Source organism: Raphanus sativus, chromosome 5 (assembly GCF_000801105.2).
Source record: "Raphanus sativus cultivar WK10039 chromosome 5, ASM80110v3, whole genome shotgun sequence".
Lineage (NCBI taxonomy): Eukaryota > Viridiplantae > Streptophyta > Magnoliopsida > Brassicales > Brassicaceae > Raphanus > Raphanus sativus.
This window is the reverse complement of record NC_079515.1, coordinates 35,222,497-35,237,362: the sequence shown is the minus strand read 5'-3', so window position 1 is coordinate 35,237,362 and position 14,866 is coordinate 35,222,497. Positions and strand designations below refer to the sequence as shown.

Sequence of the window (14,866 nt, the reverse complement as noted above, 5' to 3'; positions counted from 1 at the left end):
GTCCCTAACGTGTAAGGGGTTTAAAATTTTGAAAAAAATAACTATATCTCAATCGTACATGTTTTATAATATCTTTAAATGATGCCTTTGTTGTTCTTCTTCACTTACGAAATAGTGGACATTAATTATGCACATAACATGACAAACAAGAAGCGTATGGTGTAAAAACCCACAAGGTTTGAATTGAAGCTCGTGGTTCTCACTCTTTTCTTAGCAAGATTTTACCATTTCTACTAAAGCTTTTGGACTTTTTGAGGAGGAGGGAGCTTCTAGCTTCGACCTGACAAGACGCAAGCCAAATTGTAGTTTCTCCTAAATTCAAAAATGAAGAAAAACATGAGAAAAATAAAAAGAGTCTGATATGAGAGACTCTAGCAAAGGTTTGATTACACAATATTTATCCTAAAATGTATATAATATCGAGTAAACCATTATATATCCTAAAATATCCAAAATGTTAAGGGTGTTACACATTATCCATGTGAGGGTGAATGATTGGAAGTTTTCATGTTGTTGATAACGCATTGTCCATGTGAAGGTGAGTGATTAGAAGAATTTTCATTGCTGTTTTCATCGCAGTTGTGTTCAACAAATAAGTCAATTATGCATGTGAGATACCGTCATCCAAACATATATACAAATTTATAACAATGACACCACCATTTACTTAAAAATATCTAAAAGGATAGTCAAAATAAATATCGAAAATGAATTATTGATAATTAAATAATTAGCTTTCCTTTCTGATACTGATAACTAAAATAAGTAGGTACATCCCGCATCCTTTTTATAATAAAGTTTGTCATCAGAGGCATAGATATGGAGACATATATCATTATATTTACAAAAAAACACATATAATTAGAAGTTTATACAAAAAAATCAAATTAAATTAAATTATTAATAACAAATTTCAGAAACAGATTGTTCCTCTAGAGAGAATCAGCTGAGGGAAATTTCCTAAATAGTTGAACCTTTGACCCTTTCTTCCTTCCTTTCTCTCTATTGCAGAGTGCTGGTAGGAGGGGTTTCGAATCCTTCTCTTCGTCACTGTATGTATATGGGCGACGCGAAACCGGGGATCGCGATGGCTAACAGAGATCGGGAGCTTCTGATCCCAGTCGCTCACTCCCCCCAAGATGATGATCACGATTCTTCTTCTTCTTCTACTCCTAAACCCTCTCCTTCCTCATCCTCCTCTCATCACGCTGGTCAGGAGGTTATTATCACATTATCCCTCTTCCTTAGGGTTTGTGCTGCCGATTTAGGGTTTCGATTGCGATTTCTATCTGGTGTTTTGTTGGGATTATTACTGCCCCAATCTTCAATTGCGTTGTCGAGATTGTAGATTTTGTATAAAAGGATCTGTTTTGAGATATTTCAATATTTTTGATGGATTTTTTTTTACTGACTGAGAAATGTTTGATCTTTTAGACGTTTTACAAGCTGATAAGAAGCTGGGCATCTAAGAAGTTCATGACTGGATGGTAAGGGGCAACGCTCTTTTTCTCGTTTCCTTTCTTGCTTGTTCTGACTCCTTAAAATCGTTTTTTTCCAGTGTTATCCTGCTTCCAATGGCCATCACTTTCTATGTGACGTGGTGGTTCATTCATTTCGTTGATGGTTTCTTCTCCCCTATCTATGCTCAACTCGGCATCGACATCTTTGGTGAGAGCTGCTTCCCTATTGGTCCTTTCTTCCTTCGTATAGCTCTCTACAAGCTGAGGACAAAATGGTTGATGTTGCTTTTTATTTCCAGGACTTGGGTTTATCACCTCTATTACGTTCATCTTCTTGGTCGGAGTGTTCATGTCTTCGTGGTTGGGGACTTCCGTTCTCAACTTGGGAGAGTGGTTTATCAAGCGCATGCCCTTCGTTCGCCACATCTACAATGCCTCCAAGCAAATCAGTACTGCCATTTCACCAGGTATTGTTCTGTTTTTTTTTTTGTGGGAGTCTTGATTATATATATATAACTGCTTTGACTTCTCATCCTTAATTATGTTCCAGATCAAAACACTCAGGCTTTCAAAGAAGTCGCCATTATAAGGCATCCACGTATTGGTGAATACGCGATTGGGTTCATCACATCCACCCTTGTTCTCCAGGTCTGTTACAAGAAACTCTTAAACCTTGTTTCTAGAAAGATGGTTCTAAATGTATTCAAAATCATTGCAGACTTACACAGATGAAGAGGAGCTTTGCTGTGTATATGTGCCTACAAATCACCTTTACATTGGGGATGTATTCCTTGTAAGTACAAAGGATGTCATCAGACCAAACCTCTCTGTAAGGGAAGGCATAGGTGAGGAATAGATCAATTGATTTCATTGTTTAAAATGTTGAGTACTGTTTGTTGTGTTCTGATCTTTGGAGTGTAATTTCTTTTTTATCTACAGAGATCGTAGTGTCAGGAGGAATGTCAATGCCGCAAGTTCTGTCAACACTTGATATGAGAATGGCTCCAGAAAGAAGTAGAAGTAGTAGAGTTGACAGAAGCTGAAGATTTTAGTCCTTTGCACAAAAAGAAAACAAACAGATTCTCAAATCTTTTCTTTCTCAATGTCTTTTTCTTTTGGATTCAGTTAATTTCATATGTGATGTTCAAGCATTAGAAAAGCAATCGTGTTCTATAAGTGGTTTGTTCTCCAGACTAACTCCATCTGTGTCTATATACTAGCTTTTCCTACTCTCAAGTAATCTGTATGATATAATTCATTTAGGTCCATGATATTGCAAAGCCTTCTGTTAGATGATCAGAAACCTTCTTGCATAGCCAATACGGTCTCAGGGTTCATTGTTAATCAGTGGGCCATGATATTGAAGATTGGAGTTGGAGTTCAGCTGGAGCTCTGATCTAGATATGTTTGTTTTGTTTAAAATGATACTTTGTAAGCTATTTTTAAAACATATAATAAACACATATTAAATACACATATTTTGTAGATATATATTCTCTCGCGTGATGCATATATATTCCTTGGTGATCTCCCTCTTATAATAGTTTTTAGAATTATCATTAATTTGCTACCGGAAAAGAAGGAAAAACTAAATATCCTAAACTGAGATAATGTTTGGTGTTTCCTATAACTAGTAGGACTATGACTTATACACTTTATATATTATTTGACAAGCATTAGTTAAAAAATATACACCCGCACGGGCGTGCGGGTCAAAATCTAGTTATATATTATTTGACAAGCATTAGTTAAAAACCAAAAAAGCATTCGATGAATCGACTATGGCTTCTCCGTTTCGTTTTCGTCCTTACTGTCATCATGATGATGAGTAACACAGCCTTGTCCGACACGGGAAACGTGTTGATCAGAAACTCCCTGCCTAACCAAAAGGATCTCATAGTCCACTGCAAATCCGCGAAAGAAGATATGGGATACCATAGGGTGCATCCCGGAGGAGCTTACAATTTGCTTTACAAACTTCGTTATGAAGAATATTTCATGAGACTTTACGAAATCAATGATAACTGGTGTCATCTATGGCAAGGACATGATTTCAAGCATCACCAAGTGTTTGATGTTCGAACTGGCGAACACTGGGAAGCTAGAGAAGACGGAATCTATCGTTGGTCTACGATGGCGTACGCTTGGGATGCTACTATGTCAAAAGCTTCTTCGTTGGGATCGAGTCGTATCTCTTTAGGCTTCTTGTTAGTTTCTTCCTTGTTTTTCTTTAATTTTATCTAGTCTTGTTGATTATTACGTTTTTTATTTTTTTATCTTTTTCTCTTATATATGAATTTTGGAATTATCATATTTAATATTTGAAGAACTTGGAGAGAGTTTTTTTCTTGTACTAATTAAGTGGAATTTGTTCATCCAACTATCCAAGAAACTAAACTAACTATCGAATTACCCAAAATTTAAATAAGGTTCAGCCAGGTTGATGAACATATATATAAATCAGATTATCCAATAAAATACTAATTTTGAATTTATATCAGTTACAAATTCAATGCATACAACTATGATGATGAACAATGACTTATGATGTGCTCATCAACTTATTATATTCAACTTGTGTATACTTTGTAACAAAAAGTTATCTAAATAACAATTTAATGAACAAATTCAATTATTAGTTTAATTGTTATTACTTATTACTCCCTCTGTTTTTTAAAGATTCATGTTTTAGGAAAAAAATTTGTTTTAAAAAGATACATTTTTTACTTTTTTAATGTATTATTTAATGAAAATCTGTTAACTTCAAGAAAATTAATTGTGTTTATTGGATTTTTATTGGTTAAAGATTATGGAAAATTGTTATTCACAAAAATCAATGCATTTTTAATGTGATTTCTTAATATGTGTGAAAAGTCTAAAATATGTATTTTTAAAAAACAGAGGGAGTAGTAAATAATGCAATAATTTGTATATTTGATATTAATGAAATAGGTTAATTAGCCAAACCGGGCCAATGGGCCCAAGCCATATCTATTTTGTTGGAGGTGCGATTAGAGACACTAAACAGCGTTCATGTTTATTAACTTACAGCGTGTAGTTTAAAGAAACCTTTTAAGAACAACAAGTTGTTTGTTACTCAAAAACCCTAGCTCTCAAATTGTTGTCTGTATAAAAAGCATAAGAAAGTTCAGCTTAACAATCAGTGTCAAGTTTTCTTAGGATTATTTTTCGATCTTTGCCTTGTTACTACTTTGCTCTCTATTGATTTTCTTGGTTTGTGGACAGTGACGATTGATATTAAGGTCTCGTTCGTCGTAACATAGGCTGTAAAAAAACCTATTTGACGACCATTCTGTTATATCACCACCCATATTCTGAGTCCCTGATTTTCTCAATTTCTTCTTTTAATTATTATTAGCCGATGATTTAAATGATTTTGACAAGCATATGTCTGAATTAATCCTTGTTGATAAAATCTAATCTTCTCTATGAGGCCGATATGTTTGTTATTTACTAAAGTCAAAAATCGATTTTGTTTGGTTTGAATCTGTTTTGATCGATTATGTTTTGTTTGGAAAGGGTCAAGTGAGGATTGAAAACGCATAGTTCAGATGAACTTACATGATTACATCTATTCAGCATAGTCTTTCGCTCCTATCTGATGACCACCCTTCCTCTGTTTCACATCAAGTTCCAATTTTATTACTTTATAAATGTTTCGAAGACAAAATGTATCAATCTTCTAATTATGTGTTGGTTGAATCAACATTAGACGCTTGGGTTTCAGTTTGTTTCGTATAAAAGTTTTGTAATATCGATTCTAGACAAAACATTTTAACAAATGGTCATCAAACCTACGACGTGTGTACTTATCCTTATTTTGTATTGATATACAGTCGAGTTTTTATGGGGACAACAAACTGATTTATTAGGATCAATCTAACTCCTCTCGAATCTAAACTAATCTTCTAACACACACTCGTAGTTGTCAGAACTTAATGCATAGTCGCACATAAAAATTATCATACAAACACCAAATAAAGCACGTAGGCATTCCACAAAAACAAATTTGATCACATGAACTCTAACAAAGCCACCATCTAATATCTAGATTCTAGACAAAACTTTTTAACAAATGGTCATCAAACCTGCGACTTGTGTACTTATCCTTATTCTGTATTGATATACAGTCCAGTTTCTATGGGGACAACAAACTGATTTATTAGGATCAATCTAAGTCCTCTAGAATTTAAACTAATCTTCTAACACTCACTAAGTTGTTATCACTTAATGCACAGTGACACAATAACTTTTGTCATCCAAACGGAAAGAACAAATTTGATCACACAAACTCTAACAAAGCCACCATGTACTACTCTTCCTGTAGTACTTTTTTGTGTGATACATAACATTTTTTCCATATATGTCTTCAAGCTACTACACCTCAAATACAACAACATACTAACAAACTACAAGAAAGTTATTCCCATGCTGAAATTTGGTTAAATGAGCGAGGAAAATATGAAATTTAGCTAAATGAGGAAAAAAAAAACAAGAAACTGGTTTGGCCATTTCAAAGAAACTGGTTTGGACATGCCAAGAAAATAAAAAATTAGTTTTGAACTTGACAAAGTGTTTCAACCGTGGGTGGGTACTTCACATCCATAGAGAAACTTGATATCATTATCAAGCAATCTACGCATCCTGAAATATATAGACTCGTCACCAAATATTACATTTGTTTTGTTCTTTAAGCTGTCCGATACTATTAACTGGAATAACCAAACAACATCATACAAATGATATCGCCAACCATAATCACTACGTTGTGACGCTTAGGAGTTGTTTGCCGCCACGCTTTCATCGCAGCGCGGATTGAAATATAAAACTCAACACAAAAGCTTACTTACTATTGAAGTTATTGTAATGACAACCATAATTCAACTTTCCCATCTTAGACATACAAAGAAAAAAACATAAAAATTGCAAAACATATGAGTATATACAAACCAATAATCAAAAGTTTATGATGATTAAACATCTAGCATCAGCAAATAATATTTGAGTAAAACTCGCAGCATCTAACCCCCTGGTAAATGTTAGCTTCACTTTTAAACACTAAGATAAGAAAGAAATGTTTGATTCATTTATATACAAACTGACTGTAGGTTAACCTAAGACATTAAATCAAACACATATAACTGGTTTGTAGAATATGAGTGAACAAAATCTGTATTTTCTTATGCAAATTGAGAAGACGATACATTTTTCTCTTCTTCTGTTTCTATTCACTCTCACTCTCACTCTCTTTCTGATTTCTATCGTTTTAATTCATCTAAATTTTGTTTATTGTTTTCACATAATTCCATAATTGTTTTTCTACTAAGACTTAAATCCGCATCTTCTAAGTTCTAATCCATAATAGCTAATTTTTTTTTATTATTGTATTGAATTTGTGGATCTCTTTTCTTTAATCAAATAAATTTAGTTTCTAAGTTTGATATAGTTTATTGTATAATAATAATACTGTTTACATTGTCAAATTATATAGCTAATCAGAATATAGTGTTTTCTTTTCAAAATAACTTTTTCTTATATATTTGGATAGACAAGCTTTAGTTGGCCGTATATAACTTTTATTTAGTGTGTTTGTCAACAACGGTAACTCATCAAGCGATTTGAGAATTCTATTAAAGATTTATACTCCTTTATCCCTTAAAATTTCATCATTTTCTTTTCCTTGGTTTGAAGATGAACAGCCATGTTTAAGCGACTGTTGGATGGTTTTACTTTTTTTTTGGCTAAAAGTGTAATTATCATTCTCAGAATAATGAAATTCTGATTACAAAAACTTGTAATTTGATAGAAGCAAATTCTATTCAAAGAGCCGTAAAAAAAAGAAAAAGAAACTCATTGTTCCCAGCTATAAAAAAACTCGTCGATTACAAAAACTCTGTTTGCTAAAGAGTTTTACATTGATGGGCCGAAGCCCATTTAATAAGTATGATAATATTTCTTACCCACGCAAAGAGGTTTCGGTTCAGAGTGTTCGAGTCGAGAGCAAAAGAAAGAATGAAGAGAGGAGGATTAAAGAGAAGAAGACGTTGAGGAAGAAGAAGAGCTTAAAACAAAAAAAGTCGCTTCTCTCCCGCGGCGGCGGTGGTTATCCGGTCACCAATCGCAATCGATAATAATAAATGTTGAAAGTGTGGAGATGGTACCAGCGATGCCTGAGCGTTCATCCGTTGAAAACTCAGGTGATAAGCTCCGGTTTTCTTTGGGGATTCGGAGACGTCACCGCTCAATACATCACTCATTCCACTGCCAAACCTCCTCCTCCTCCTCCTCTTCTTCGTCTCACTGTTAGTCTCATTCACTCGATTGAACACGATTCTCTCCGATTCTTCATTTCTTAATTAGTAACATTTCTTGCAATTACTTTGTTTGCTGAGATCCTATGGATTCAAACATTACCTAATAATCATTTTTTTCTGTTTGCAAAACTGTATTTAATTGAGTAGAGAAGGTCTTATATATGGTGATAGAAATGTTTCTATGGATTCATGTCAACAACATTTTCATCACAATTCACCTTTTTCGTTTATTGTTAAACATAAGTTCATGGATTAGCAGCTGTGATGGATGAACTATTGCTTGCTTCTATGGAATAGTGAGGTGCTTTTTTTCAACTTGCTGCAAAACAACCCCCTTAGAATTCAATAAACCACCAGATTCATTTGGTACTTTTTCATAGTGATTTCGGCCCACAACCTTCTATTCCCATTTGTCTCTAAGGTCTATGGTAATGCTATATAGTTTGGTAAATGCAAAAAAAAAAAATATCATATTTACGGTTTTGTTATATATTACTCTGATTTTTGGCCAAGTATCCAGACTATGCTAATCAACAGCACTAATCTTCCTTTCGCATGACAGGACACAAATAAAGACGCAGAGGCAGATGCAGATTTCAAGCTCAACTGGAAGCGAGTAGCTATCACAAGCATGTTTGGACTTGGTTTTGTCGGTCCTGTTGGCCACTTCTGGTTTCTTTCCCCTTCTTCTTATCATTATCATCATTTACCTATATAAATCCCTCATGTTTGCCTCTCACCTAATCCAGCAAAACTGTTACACTTGCGGGTTTCACAGGTACGAAGGCCTTGATAAATTCATAAAACTGAAGCTTCGATACGTACCAAAGTCAACACGTTTCGTGGCAGCCAAAGTTGCAATGGACGGTCTTATCTTTGGCCCCTTTGATCTGCTTGTTTTCTTCACCTACATGGGATACGCCACGGGGAAGAACACGTCTCAAGTGAAAGAAGGACTCAAGCGAGACTTTCTACCGGCTCTTGCTCTCGAAGGCGGAGCATGGCCGCTTCTTCAGATCGCTAACTTCAGATACGTTCCCGTGCAGTACCAGCTGCTTTACGTCAACATCTTTTGCCTTGTAGACAGCGCTTTTCTCTCGTGGGTCGACCAACAGAAGGATGCAGCTTGGAAGCAATGGTTTTCTACTTCGTTTCTAACGCTTAAAGAACGAGGTGGCACTGGTGGAGTATGAAGATCATTTTCGCTTTTTTTTTTACATGTCATAACAACTTTGAAGGAAAACAGAACAGAGTGTAATAGGCGATTTTTAATCAAATATTGTTTCGTTTTTAAAGAATTTGTTCTTTTGTGAATGGATAAATGGTTGAGTTCTAAGAAGACTAGAAATGAGCTAAGGCCGCTCCAGCTTTAATCTAGCCACACCCATACAAACTTATAATGCGACAAGTAATATACAATTTGACTTTGTATTATAGGGGCGTTATTCAATGATGAATTATTTCAACAATATATCTGATGTTATTCAATTAAATGATTCTAAATTATGTTTTAAAAATCTACTATTATTGAATTTTAAATCGTTTATCATAAATTTTAAAATCTACTGTTATTCAGTTACATTCAAATATTATGCCTTTTTAATGCATATTTGTAAATCAAGCCTCATAAATTTTGAGTTCTTAAATCTGGTGCTTTTTAATTAAATTTGAAGTATTTCTCTAAAAACTAAAATATATTGTACATATTTATAATTTAAACAAAATGAAATTAATTTTATAGAATTTGATAGGTTGTAAAATTTATAGAATCTAATATAATCATCAGAACTATACTAAAAGGAACAAAAGAAGCATTCTTACTGCATCCACGTAGGCATGGAAAATCGTCCAATAGGAATAAAACATTAATCCACGTCATTTACTGTAACATTAGTTTTGGGCTTTCCCTTTTGTTTCTACTATATTGGGCGTCTATTTTGGATTTCAAAACATTATTGTAGACCCATGTCGATGAAAACAAAGTCTTCTTCGCCACATTATGTTCTCTCCCAATATCGTAACCCTAGCGTACCTTTCCGATCCGTTTCGACCAGTATATCACCACTAACTGCTGTAATGAATCCTAGATTGAACTCTATCACTCATTCAATGGATCCTTTCGCCTTCTTCTGTGTTTTTTCACTATATATAAACTCCTTCCCTATCTCATCTCTCCATCCAAGTTGAGAATACTGTCAAAATTCATCCCGATGGAATCCTCCGGCAAATCATCCGTCTCCGGCGACTGCAAAAACAGCAAGAATACCGTCACCTCCTCTGCGACTGCTGGTTCGTCCACCAATCCGATGAATCCAAACACTGTTACCGCTCTCTCCTCCGCGCATGCGAACCAACTGATGTTCTTCAGAGACGTCTCACTCGGACCAGTCGAAGCCGAATTGATGTTTCGTCTGATTCACTTCTGGGAGGCTCGAAATCCATACACGAAAACCTTGATTGGACAAGAAATGCTCTTGATCGACGAAGAGGTTTGTCGACCTCTTTAGCTTCCCTCTATTTTTTGTTTAGAATCGTTTTTTTTTTAATTTTTTAATTTTTGGTTTAGATATATTCTAGGAGTTTATTCTTGATGTATTTTTTTTTTGTGTTTCTGATTTCATATTTGTCTATTAGATCAGTTCCTCCGAGTGCTGTTATTGGTCTTGCTTTCAGTATAACCTATTAATTGTTTTGTGCTTCTGAATTTATATTTGTTAGTAAGATTGGTTTCTTCGGTTGTTATTCTTGATCTCACTTTCAGTAGATTATTTTTGTTACAAATGATGCTTATTTAGTATGGGAACTTTGAAGAAGTGAGAACACAAGCAGTATGGGAACTCACATCAATTTCAACAGCATAGGAGGTGGTGGTGGTGGAGGGGAAAGAAGCAACCAGATGAAACCAACAGATAATGCTTATCCCTTGGCGAGACAGTACTCACTAACCTTTGATGAGCTTCAGAGCACACTAGGTGGACCAGGTAAAGATTTTGGGTCGATGAACATGGATGAACTCCTGAAGAGCATACGGACTACTGACGAAGCTCAGGCCATGACCATGAATTCTTCTTTTTCAGCTGCTGCTGCTGCTGCTGCTGCTTCTACAGCGGTAGCTCAACCGGGTGGTGGTGGTATCGCTCTCCAGAGGCAAGGCTCTCTGACGTTGCCTAGAACGATTAGTCAGAAGACTGTTGATGAGGTCTGGATATGTTTGTTCAATGGTACAATTCAGCAGCAGACACAACAGCAGTTTCAACAACAGCCACAACAGCAGTTGCAGCCAAGACAGCAGCCACATCCACAGCAGCATCAGCACCAGCGGTTGCCTCAAACTATTTTTCCTAAACAAACAAACCTAGCATTTGCTAGCAACAATAATAATAGTAATAATGGATTGGGAAGTTTTGGAGGAGGCGGGGTGACTGTTGCAGCAGCAACGTCTCCAAGGACAAGTAGCAAAAGCCTTTGTTACAAATGTTACAAATAATAATAATAATTTGATTCTGAGCTTTTCAAACATGGTGTTTCCTACTTCTACTTTTTATGCACTACTTATTTAGATATCTTATGGTTCATTGAGAATGAAATACATATTTCCAAAAAAAAAAATCAGGTCCACAGAATAAAAAAACTTCTAACTTCAACAACCTTCTATTCCTTTTACAATTTCAACATCAAAAAATCATTTGAACATCTCAAACAAATTATTAAATTTCATAAAAGATTTCATAGCATTCTCAGTGTATTTAACACATCCAACTTTTTTAGAACCTTTTTCAGAGCAGGAAGTATTTAAAATAGTTTTACTTATTATAATTGTAGAAAATTTATTATAATAAATAAATAGATTATTAAATTGACTATAATACGTCAAACACTAACAAAACGAATAAATTGTTCTCATTTTAGGTATTGTTTTCGTTCGTTCTATCTTTGTAAACAACACTTATGTTTATTTCACAAATTTTAGCTCAATATTTAAATAGTGATCTCCTACATAAACTTATTCACAAAAGAGAAAACATAAGGGTTCTTCCGCCATCTTCTCATTTGAACTCTTTAAAAAAGTAACTTCCAAATTTCAACCACCTATTATTCCTTTTACAATTTCAACATCGAAAACTCATTTGAACATCTAAAATAAATTATTAAATTTCATAAAAGATTCTAAACCTAAAAAAAAAAAACTCTATTTTCCGCGCGTAGTGCGGACAAACCATCTAGTAAAAGTAATGACTGAATAACACTTCTTAAAACATATAAAAGATCAGTTTCAAAAAAAAAAACATATAAAAGGTCACCTTTTTGTTTTTTTTTTTTTTTTATCTTTTCTGTCTGTAAAGTATATAAAAGGTGACTCTTTTTGTAACCTAGTTTTCTGATTTTCTCCATGGCTTCGTCAATCCCTTCAGGGTCGTTGCTGCCTTTTGAATTGGTAGAAAACATACTTTACAGAGTCCCCGTCGCATCTTTGGTACGATTCAAGTCCACGTGCAAACAATGGTATGCTCTTTTAAGAGACAAGAGATTCATCTACGAACACTTGAATCTCTCCCGGGAAGGATTCATCCGAGTCCATGATCATAAGTCTTTTCAATTCATCAATCTTGAGACCCTAGACCTTTCATGTCTACAAGGTCCATGCGATATTTTTTTAATGATTCACTGCGACGGATTATTGCTATGCCAATTTGATAGTGAAGACAACAATCTTGCAGTTTGGAATCCGTTTTTGAGGCAAGTCAAATGGATCAAACCCTCGAGTCAATGCCGGCCTGGTACCTACGGTTTTGGATACGACAATGTATCCCGTGACAATTACAAGATCTTGAGGTTTAATAGGGAAGGCATTGAGATATATGAGTTCAAGTCTCAACTCTGGAGAAGTATTGACTATTCGTGTGCGTATTATTGGTATACATGGTATAATTGCCACATATCTATGAATGGAAACATGTATTGGTATGCTGGTAGGGACACGGATAACTCCGAAATTGAAATCTTCATCCAATGTTTTGATTTCTCCAAAGAGGTATTCAGAGAGACATGTTGTGTTCCCTTTGCAAATGGTGATTGGCATTCGCCACTCGGATCAGGTTTCGGAGGAGATAGGCTTTCTTTGTTATCTGAACATAAAGATGAGAAGATGATTCAGGTGTGGATTACAAACAAGGTGACTGATGAGATTGTTTCGTGGAGCAAGTATTTTAATTTGACTTATGAGATTGTTACTCGGACCAAGTATTTTAATGTGTTTCCCCCAGGTCTCTCGATATTCGTATCCGGTTCCAGTTCTCCAATATATTGCGTCCACAAGACCAATAGGATCATGTTATGGTATGAGAAAAAAGATCACCAAGATGAAAATATTTACGTCAACCTTTATGAAATAGGTGGGGATGGGGTCAAGAAACTAGTTGAGACAGGACGACAGAGACTGTGTGATGAGCGTCACGTTCGTAAGCTTTGTTATGTATTTGTTCCAAGTCTGGTTCCGGTTCCAGAGTAAGAGGGTGAAGGTAGGCATTAAAGAGGGTTGCTCTCTGCTAGATTTTCATTCATGCTGTTATCTTATTATGTTCCTCTAACTCTACCTTTGATGTTTTACTTTTTTTTTAGTAGTTTCTGATCATATGAGTTTGTGATCATACTTAAAAACAATTAACGTGTCTATATTGCTTGGATTATCCATTTCATCAGCATGTAGTCATACTTAAAACAAAGCGAAGTATCTGTTACTCTTGCATGATCCGTCTTTAAAATTACTTTTTGAATTTTCGTAACTTAAACTACTATGAGTTTTCTCCGTTTGAAGTTCTTAAAACTTTGGTTCACATAGGACGTTCTTTGTTTTTACCTAAGTGTTGATGATCTCACCGTTAGATTACCAGATAATGAAACAAAAGTAAAATGTGAACTCGTCGAGAATTTTATACCAAAGACCCAAGGAAATCAACAAGCCCCTCCTGTGAGATCTATACAAATTAATAAACAGTTATCCAATATTAAAAAAAAAAAAAAACGTCTCGTTGGGTCACATCCAAAGAAAAAAATGAAGAGAAACCATAGATTTGGTCTAAATGACAATAGCTTTTGGTCCAATTCCACTGCAAAAGACAAATCTTATGAAACAAATGATGAGTAAACCTCTATTAGGTGAACATGCATACTCAATATATCAATCAACTGTGTACTTGTATTAAGCTTAATTTCTCTATTTTCTTCCTTTTTATTGAAACTCTGGATGAGTTCTTATCATCATCATTCCTGGTACCATCCACCTATATGATATGCTTCAAAATACACTACACTTAATTCTATAATCTGGATGTTAAGAATCTAATCAGTGGCAAGTTGGATCTTGAATGTGCTATATGTTAAAGCCATGATTCAATTGATCAACTATGTAACATCTCTTCTGATAACCTTGAAGAGCCCACAGGGATGATTGACAGAGATCACACTTGCAATTCCTTAGGCTCATGGAGAGGCACACAATGAAAAAAGACACAGCTGCTCTGTTTCCACTCTTTGATTGTTCAACTTGTATAATCAATAACTGCAAGTGTTTCAAGGTGTCTCAACTTATGTTTCCTATTCCAGTGTCTGGAGCACCAGAAGGTTGAGAGGTCACAACAGGAGCCTAGCCCTTAGTGCCATCACGGTTTAGTGGATCCCACAATAAACATGAAGGAGGCCATAAATAATCAACAACACGTTCAAAGGTTTAGGAATTGGTTTTGATGCTGTGGAAATGCTGACCTCGAGCGAGGAAAGTCCCAAGTATCTGTGATGAATTTCCATGTTTTCATTTTTCTATTAGTCCCTTTCGAACTAGAGATCATCGAGATCAAATAATACTGTTCCATTCATATCGGAGCGAGTATGACTTTATTTGATCCAAAAATCTGACTCTCGATAATGTATCACAAAACTATAGCAGGAATAGTGTCAAGGAAAAACGTCAAGATATCATATAACATTCTTAATGATGATTGGGACATCATTTTGAAAATTTGGTTTCTGTGAAATGTCACAATGCATTATATGTATACTTTAGTTTTTCAATAG

The 14,866-nt window shown here is 35.0% G+C and overlaps 4 protein-coding genes and 2 non-coding genes across 9 annotated transcripts; all 6 read left to right on the top strand.

Annotated features, from left to right (window-relative positions):
• Positions 1 to 907: 907 nt before the first annotated feature.
• LOC108857153 (protein LIKE COV 1) lies at positions 908 to 2,726 on the top strand. Its single transcript, XM_018631095.2, has 7 exons — positions 908 to 1,219; positions 1,435 to 1,487; positions 1,559 to 1,668; positions 1,760 to 1,927; positions 2,011 to 2,108; positions 2,179 to 2,305; positions 2,400 to 2,726. The coding sequence occupies exons 1-7, from the start codon at positions 1,055 to 1,057 to the stop codon at positions 2,501 to 2,503; spliced, it is 825 nt and encodes a 274-aa protein (XP_018486597.2). The 5' UTR covers positions 908 to 1,054; the 3' UTR covers positions 2,504 to 2,726.
• Positions 2,727 to 4,700: 1,974 nt separating this feature from the next.
• On the top strand, positions 4,701 to 4,803 carry LOC130495348 (small nucleolar RNA Z43). The gene has a single exon (XR_008934619.1). It is a non-coding gene; the product is annotated as a small nucleolar RNA Z43 (small nucleolar RNA).
• A 194-nt stretch (positions 4,804 to 4,997) lies between these two features.
• LOC130495345 (small nucleolar RNA snR60/Z15/Z230/Z193/J17) lies at positions 4,998 to 5,091 on the top strand. Its single transcript, XR_008934616.1, has one exon. It is a non-coding gene; the product is annotated as a small nucleolar RNA snR60/Z15/Z230/Z193/J17 (small nucleolar RNA).
• Positions 5,092 to 7,454: 2,363 nt separating this feature from the next.
• LOC130512788 (uncharacterized) lies at positions 7,455 to 9,093 on the top strand. Of its 2 annotated transcripts, none has more exons than XM_057011114.1 (3): positions 7,455 to 7,783; positions 8,358 to 8,467; positions 8,574 to 9,093. In XM_057011114.1, exons 1-3 carry the CDS (start codon positions 7,619 to 7,621, stop codon positions 8,986 to 8,988), a joined length of 690 nt encoding a protein of 229 aa, XP_056867094.1. In that variant the 5' UTR covers positions 7,455 to 7,618; the 3' UTR covers positions 8,989 to 9,093. The 2 variants fall into 2 exon arrangements, with proteins under 2 accessions (XP_056867094.1, XP_056867095.1); XM_057011115.1 differs by lacking the exon at positions 7,455 to 7,783 and adding an exon at positions 7,797 to 8,096.
• Positions 9,094 to 9,763: 670 nt separating this feature from the next.
• On the top strand, positions 9,764 to 11,314 carry LOC108861766 (ABSCISIC ACID-INSENSITIVE 5-like protein 7). 3 transcript variants are annotated; one of them, XM_018635719.2, is made up of 3 exons: positions 9,764 to 10,284; positions 10,591 to 10,776; positions 10,873 to 11,314. In XM_018635719.2, exons 2-3 carry the CDS (start codon positions 10,626 to 10,628, stop codon positions 11,280 to 11,282), a joined length of 561 nt encoding a protein of 186 aa, XP_018491221.1. In that variant the 5' UTR covers positions 9,764 to 10,284; positions 10,591 to 10,625; the 3' UTR covers positions 11,283 to 11,314. The 3 variants fall into 3 exon arrangements, with proteins under 3 accessions (XP_018491221.1, XP_018491219.1, XP_018491220.1); XM_018635717.2 differs by having other exon boundaries at positions 10,591 to 11,314; XM_018635718.2 differs by having other exon boundaries at positions 10,560 to 11,314.
• An 871-nt stretch (positions 11,315 to 12,185) lies between these two features.
• Positions 12,186 to 13,304, top strand: LOC108858836 (F-box protein At3g08750-like). The gene has a single exon (XM_018632702.1). It carries the CDS (start codon positions 12,186 to 12,188, stop codon positions 13,302 to 13,304), a length of 1,119 nt encoding a protein of 372 aa, XP_018488204.1.
• Positions 13,305 to 14,866: the final 1,562 nt, after the last annotated feature.